The sequence below is a fragment of the Aptenodytes forsteri genome, unplaced genomic scaffold (genome assembly GCF_000699145.1).
Source record: "Aptenodytes forsteri isolate BGI_AS27 unplaced genomic scaffold, ASM69914v1 Scaffold61, whole genome shotgun sequence".
In the NCBI taxonomy this organism is placed as follows: domain Eukaryota; kingdom Metazoa; phylum Chordata; class Aves; order Sphenisciformes; family Spheniscidae; genus Aptenodytes; species Aptenodytes forsteri.
In genome coordinates, this window is record NW_008794443.1 from 3,632,656 (window position 1) to 3,640,529 (window position 7,874).

At 38.8% G+C, this 7,874-nt stretch overlaps 1 protein-coding gene across 3 annotated transcripts in view; it reads left to right on the top strand.

The window, feature by feature from the left end:
- CTNNBIP1 (catenin beta interacting protein 1) overlaps window positions 1-7,330 on the top strand; it is a 29,719-nt gene extending 22,389 nt beyond the window's left edge. For all 3 annotated transcript variants that reach the window (XM_009289655.2, XM_009289657.2, XM_009289656.2), the window contains one exon: window positions 5,027-7,330. In XM_009289655.2, the coding sequence (XP_009287930.1) occupies window positions 5,027-5,085 (59 nt within the window). In that variant the 3' untranslated portion in view covers window positions 5,086-7,330. The remainder of the gene's footprint in view (window positions 1-5,026) is intronic.
- Window positions 7,331-7,874: the final 544 nt, after the last annotated feature.

The following is a 7,874-nucleotide window of genomic DNA, read 5'->3' on the forward strand; positions in this document are numbered from 1 at the left end:
AGTGTAAAGATTTTTTTTTTTTTTTTTTTTACTTGATTAGAAAGAAAACATCCGTTGTGGGAGCCAAGTGGGGCTGCAGCAGACGCTCTATTCACTAGTACTTTAATCCCTGCTTTCCTTTCACCACATAGAAACCCCTGCTCTATTCTCTGGAAATGTTTGTATTTGTACATGAGCACAGGCAGCTGTAGAATTGCTTAATGAGCAGACTTGTTAGATTGGTTTCATTTAGCTCTGGATAGTTTGGGTTGTAGGACTGGACTTGAACAAAACCTGCTTTTGTGCTGAGAAATGTGGATGCAGATGACCTTTTTCTGGACAAATGTCACCCAGGCTTTTTTTGCTGCAGGACATCTTCAGAAATAATCATGCTCCATAAGTGGCTTCTGGAAGGTTGAAAGCACTGATGAGCGTGCCCCTTTCATTTGCATACTGTGCTCTTACCCTTACTCGAGTTCAGCAGAGAAGTCTTCCATTCTGTTTTCAGATCATTGAAACGCTCAGCTAAAACCAGTAGGACTTACCGCCCTTCAAGAGGTTGTGGCATTGTTATCTTACACCTAACTACTTGGCTTACAAACATGGAGGTATCTTCCCTTTTTGCAAGTCCCCTGAACAAACTGGTTCCGGTCACAGCACTCGTGAAGAATGGAGAAGTGCTGAATAACGAACTGTCTCTTTTGTTAGTGAATATAAAATAAGGCCACGAGGTGCAACACCCAGAGGGTAACCGATACATGTGTTGAAAGTGACTGGGCTGACACTGTCTGGGAACCATCGGTTTTGGTGTGAAGTAGATGGTCCTGTTCATGCTAGCATCAGATTTGATAGCCTGCAAGAACTTTCTATGTGGCTGCTGTTGTTTGGACAAAGGATGTCTTCCTCTTTATAGTAACGTATCACCTCACTAAGGATAAAGTTGGACCTTTAATGTGGGAATAAAAGAAATCGGCATGGGCTTGAGTCTTTACTGCACGATGTTGTTCTGTTGGGTGTTGTGCCTTCGGGTTTACCCACCCACTTACTTGTCTACCTGGAAGGTATTATTATCTCTCATTTGATAGATCAAGTTGTCTTTTTAAAGGCAATTGCCTGAGGCTCTTGCAAATGCTGGGTTGCATGTAATTTCTGCAAATGAAAACATTGGCAGTTCTACCAAATAACAGAAGGAACTGAGGAGGGAGCAGGAAATAAAACTATTCAGAATTGTGTATAAAATCCATTCTTTACTAATCTTGTTTAAAACTGTACCGTGAGACATAGAAATACATCACTTCTAATCTTTTTTTTTTTTTTTTCCCCTTCCTTTCTAAAATGAATAGCTAAACCCCTTTTGCCACCTCTGGTCTTCACTGCTCTCCTGTTCATTCCTGTATATTTGTTTTGCTTCTCCCTGGTGTTTTGGCGGAACTCTCTAACTTTGTATTGCCATCAGATTTCATTAGTATATGACTACTTTTCTGTTCCAGGATCATTTATGAAAGTATTAAGCAAAATTGGTGCAAAGGCCAACCGTTGAGAAAGTGCAGTCGTAATCTCCTTTTCAGTCCAATGATTATCCTTTCAAACACAATTTGTAATCTTTCCTTACCGAATTGTTTGCCCACCTTGGTTCTTGCACTGATTGCCCATATTAATTTAAAAAGTACCATATGGGAAACTATGTATTATAAAGTGCTAAAGAACATCAGAGAGGGAGCATGCTTTTTGATGATATGATTAAAAAAAAAAACCAAACACAAAAACACATGCACTTTGTTCATGAATTCAGGTAACTTTAAAACTGTAGTTATTGTAATTACATTGGTGGTAAAACAAAGGTACTGCACACTGAATGTGCAGTTAGCTTTGGCTGTGAAAGACCAAAACCTTGAATTCTAGACCCATTCTCCATCCACTGTTCTACTTCTTCCTTTAGGATGCACGTAATAATAATTCAGTAATACTATAGGTATTTAAGCATTTTCCACACTTCTACGCTGTATTCTTTATTGTACTCTTGCTTTTTCCTCCAAACAGAACACACTTCTGACATTTGGCTTTTTCTGTTGTATTGACAAGCTCTATTTCTTGTACTCCCGTCTCTTTTCCTAGTCAAAGTCCAGGCAAACGGCAAGTTACCAGAAGTTCATATTGACAGTGATACTGGTATTGAAGCTGTGCCAGGTGGGCCCAGAAAATTAGAACAGGAGCTAGCTGAGTGTGAACCTGCCCTTCAGCGACAGCTATTCTGATTGTGAAAGCCAAAATGAACTGCAGAATTCCCAGCATCCTTTGTGCCGAAAGCTATTTTTGCTCATCATGTGTTTTAAACGGCTGTGTGCTCGGCAGAGTGGGCTGTGCATAGGAACAGTGCTGAAAGCCGGAATTGTTCGGGACAGGCGGAAATACCTGGGTGTTTATGGGGTTGCACGATTATCTGGAATGAAATTTCCTTTTCTGCGTGAAACTTGTAAGGATGCTTGTAAGAATTTTTTTCATATTTAGACTGTAGAAAGGGGAGACCCCAGGAAAACAATTAACATCTGTTAAGTAATCCAGCTCATCTCTTGTGCTAATGTGACGTCATCTGTGATTTTGCGGTTGCTAGGCTACTCCAGCTGCTCTGGACTTGCATAGCAAAGCCTCCTCGACTTTAAAGGGGGATGCATGTAAAATACAGTGGCAGAGGTGGTGCTTTATGTGCACTTGCTTTCTTAATGCTTCTAAGTGCCGTTACTCCCTTCTCTTTTTAGCATAGAAGTGTTTTTTGGGATCCTTGCAAATAAAATCCTTCTTTTTGCAGAGGCTAGTAGTTCTTATGTGTTTTAAAAAAAAAAAAAAAAAAAAACATGGCAACTTGTTAATTCAGAGCTTGATCCTAGTGCTATATATCATTTATGTTCTGATCAAGGGAAAAAACAGTTTGTGGAGGAGATGAAAAGGGAGATGGCTGCAGGGCTTCTGAGTGTTGGCAAGAGGGTGCATCAGAGCAGTTTTTGATGTAGTTCTATGATAGGGGTCCTACATATGAAAAACAAACTACTGCTTGGTCCTTAATATTTCCTCCTTTGAGTACGTATAACAAATAAATTGTGAAGTGTATAAAAACAAATGTAGTTGCATTTCATAAGCATTGATTTAGTTTTTAAGGATATTAGCAAGGGGAGTTTACAACCTTCTCTTCTCCCCCATTTTTTGGCCACTTTTCCTTCTATATCGCAACTAAAGAGCAAATTAGATAACTGAGAAATGGAATTCATCTAATGATAACAGATGAGTTTTTATTAGTCGTCTTTCTTTTACCTTGTATGCAGGTGATAAGGCAGAAGTTGCTTGGGGCACAAAGCTGAAATCTGCTTCTTGATATGCTTCAAGTAAAAGACTGGAGAATTTTTACATGCTGATGCTCCATCCAAGTTGAATTTGAACTTTCCAAACCCCAGTAAGAGAATTCTGTAGAGCTGATCAGTTACCTGAATGGGACAGGCAGTCAGTGTTGCTTTTGGCATTTTCTGCTTTGTTGTCTAATCCTTTAATAGAAGCTTTGAAGAAAAACTTAATAAGCAAAATTATCCCAAGCAGACCAAATTAATTAATGAAGGCCAGAATGGTCATTGAGAGTCATCTGTTGCACTTAAACACTTAGGATCATTTGAATGGAGGAAATAATTTTTAGAAATTACATAGTGACTGGAGGATTCATCATACTTTCTAATCAGTTAGGTAAATGCTGTTAGAGGATCTACAGATGAAAGAAAGCATTTACTTTTATCTGACTTTCTTGGGGATCAGATTTTTACCAGAAATTAAAAATACTGCACTCGGCCCTTCAGGGTTGTTTTCCAGTTCTTGTCTAGACTAGAGGTATTGATTTAAACCACTGCTTTGACACTACTGTATGATGTATTTTTATTTCCATATTGTCCTGAAGACATTTCTCTTTAAGTGCCTGTTAGGCCATGCTCTATAGTTGGGAAGTCCGGAGAACGGATTTTTTTTGTTTTGTTTCTGAAGATCTCAAGGTATCTTTTTGAAGCATGAGAGCTTAGCATGGAATGTTCTTTACAAGCCTTTATCAGACACGATTCTCAAGCCATTCAGGTCTTTCTACTATAAATGCCCACTTGAAAGACCACACAAGTTTGCAAAGACTTGGAGATGGTTACAGGAAGGTAGTAACATCTTTCTGTGCTTAGGGGACATGAGTTTTGACGGTAATTATACACAGTTGATCGCCTCAATTGGGGAAGAAAAAAAAAAAATCCAATAACTGAGACAGTCCACACACTGAATTCTTACAGAAAAGATTTCTTCAGGTTAGGGATAAAAGCATTACTTAGCAAAGCTGTATCTGTTCCCTGGGCAAATGGAAGCCTTCAGTTTGAAAATACTGCACTTCCATTAGAGAATGGAACGTTTTCAAGACATGTTAGTTTATAAAGGGTGTTTAAGTGATTTTTCGGGGCGGGGGATCAAAAACCTTTCAGCTGGCCTAGTAAAACAATTTTTATTCTTAAAAGCAAAGAGTAATTAATATCTAGATGTAAAGATAATGCATGTCTAAATGTCACTTAAAAAGGACAGTGTGATGCATAGGGCAGTACAAGTTTTATTGAACAGTTGAGTTCCTCATACTTCAGAGAAGCTCAGTAAGTCTGTTATGCAGTGCCAGAGTTTGTGGGGGGGGGGGGGGAGGGGAGATTATCTCTACATGCCTGCGGTGACAATCATATGAATTTTTTTTTTTTTTAATTCTTGCTTCTTAGAAATATGTGAAATCAAGTCTTGGTTTTCTTTAAAAACAAACTGATTTCCTTAGGCTTGCAAAGGAACGTTTTAAATCTACTGTTGAAATCTTTAGACCACTTCAGGTTCCAGTCCCAGAAAAATAAGAAAACACAGCTTTCTCTTCTTTCTGTCCTCTTTTTCCTTTCCTATTCATTTTATGGATGTGTAGAATAACAGTTTGGATACTGCATCTATCCACTGTTCTTTAAAGGAAGTAATTATGGCACACATTTTCCTGTATCCATTGTTATTACAGGTGCTGAGGATGTTGTGATGGCATTTTCCAGATCAGAGACGGAAGACAGAAGACAGTAACTACAGGACACCTGAACAACACAGAACTGGAGAGGACAGTGAGATTCCTGAAGATAGAGGAGGATGGCTGAGCATTAATAAGTTCCTTTGCCCACCCTAATTGTTCCTTGGTATTCCTTCTCCTTTGTAATTTTGTTTCCCTTTGCCCAACCCTCAGAATGCATCTCACAGCCATCCATTCCTGTAAGTTTTTGCTACTCAGCTGGGCTGTGTTAATTAAGGACAAACCTAAAGGTGTATTTTTGATTGGCTCAAAGGGAGAGGCTGCGATTGGCTAAAGGAAGACCATTTTTCAAACTTGACCAATGAAAACCTTTGATCTTGCATTTTATTTTATATTTTAAAGAAAGTCTCTTGACATCCTACTTCTAAAGAAGCTTTTCATGCTGTGGTGCTTATTTAGGTCAAACTTGTGAATTTGAAGAGGGTTTGATTTGGCTGCATAGAACTGGAAGCAACTTGTGATTGGTTGACAATGCAAATGCTTTCTCTTCAGTTAGCTTGCAGGTATTTTGCTGACTTCAACATTTTCATTGCAGAAAGCTGATGTTTTGGTGCATTGGTTATTTCTTTATACTTACTGACTTGGGGGAAAAAGACAAATGTGCTTTGCAATATTTATTACATCTACACACATATAAATGCTTGCTTTTGGGGGTTTGTTTTGGTTTTTTGATTGGCTTTGAAATCATGTTTTTGATTTCCTATTGGCTGCAGTGTTTCAGATGCAATCAGTTTTTCCATACTCATCTGCTCTGTGGCCTCAAGCTCTTTTGGGAGCATGTGTCGAAAGCATATTTAGTTCAATAAGTCTACCTGTTTAAGCTGGGACATGGAGATCACCAGCCGTTCTGTGCTGCTGCGTGGGCTGTACCTTGAACTCCTGGTAGACCTGGCTGTTCAGGTGGCTTCTCTCTTTGCTTCTGACAGAGGAGCTGTAGATATTTTGCAGGAATTGCAAGAATGAGATCTATGGCCGTGACGTGAATTTGCCAAATTTGTATAGAGAATATGTGAACTTGTTTAAAATACTACATATAGTTCCACTTTAACCCTTTAATTGCTGCACAAGACTAGCTCTCACATAAGGAAAAATTAATGATCGTTAACTTAAATCCAGCTTGCACTGGGCTTTAATAAACTAAGTTTCTAGTCACTTGAAAAATTATACGTGGTTTGGCTCCTTGCAACTGTTCAGTGATACGGAAATTATCTGGATCCTAAGATAATACCATTTTCTTTAGGCACTGTTCAAGAGGCAGTAGTGCTGCATTAAGCTGTCCAATAGCGAGTGTACAGGTGACACTCTCAGGTTTACTCTCTTAGTAGTTGTAGGGCCTTGAAACACACACGCGCGCATTTACAAACTCAAAATCCTGCAGTGAAATTCCCGAAGTGCACTGACTGTTCAGGAATCTGCACATAAAATTTCTAGCGCTGCTGCCTAAAACCTAGCACTTCATTTTCTCTCATATGTGCAGGTCATTTTTACAATACTTCTAGATTTTCCTGTGGGTTGCACTGACTTCAAGATGTTTCAAAATCTATTAAAGCAGAACACCATTCAACTGTTCCTGGTTCCTTTCGTATGGTTGTTAATTATTTGAAGTAACAATTCCAGAATCTGACTGTGACGTGATGACCATTTTCATGGCGAGAAATTACGGTGACAGGATGCTGTTACGGTCTCAGAATGGGGAAAAAGCTTGAGAGAAACCATGGAATGTACGCAAAAGGAAGAACGGACTTGTGAGCACAAGGAGGGAAATTATCTTGAGCAAATAAGTGTTCTGTAATGAGAACAACTGTACATCTATTTATGAAAAAGGTCCTTTTGATTCAGTTGCAGCTTTGTAAAGTTCAATGTGAAAGTAAATCTTTTACCCTTGTTGGTTGGGGCCGGATAAGAAATTTCTTTATTAAAATAAACCAGGAATGAGCCCAAAAGATTCTTTAAATTTTTGCCTGGTTGCCTAAGAGGCACTTTAATTTTAACTTTGGTGCAAAGGGGGGCAGCCCTTAAAGGGTTAATTTAAGGGGATACGTGTGTTTCTGGCTGCTGGCTGGAATGAATGGGCTGGATTGTGGTGGCCTGTCATTGTCAAGCTAACATGCATCCTCCATGTGTATCTATGGCACTTCTGACCTGTTAAATCTTTTCAAGGCGAAAAGTGAAGTGTTTATGTGGTTTAATCTTTTCACTAAAAATGTAACTGTTGGGGGGTGAAATACAGTTTTTAATAGCTACTCTTGTTTCTTATTGATTTATTATACTGTTAAACTGCCAAATGGAAAATACTTGCTTCACCTTTCTGGAAGACTTCCATGTAGGCTCCAAACTTGGAGTCTTGAGTAGTATGTTGAGAAGGATATATTGAGAAAAGGCAACGTGTTGTATAACAACAGGATTTGGGATTCAGAAACGAAAATACAGTTTTTAATAGCTACTCTTGTTTCTTATTGATTTATTATACTGTTAAACTGCCAAATGGAAAATACTTGCTTCACCTTTCTGGAAGACTTCCATGTAGGCTCCAAACTTGGAGTCTTGAGTAGTATGTTGAGAAGGATATATTGAGAAAAGGCAACGTGTTGTATAACAACAGGATTTGGGATTCAGAAACTGAAGGAGACGTAGTCTCTTGAGAGTATTTGTGCTTGCTTTGTTACCTGTGTGCTCTCCCCCTCCCCACTGGTGATTTCTTAACTTTAAACCAGGGCTGGAAGATTTATAATAAATAATTCATATATAAATCAGGGAGAAAGTAGTGGAAAAGAGGGCTTTCCAA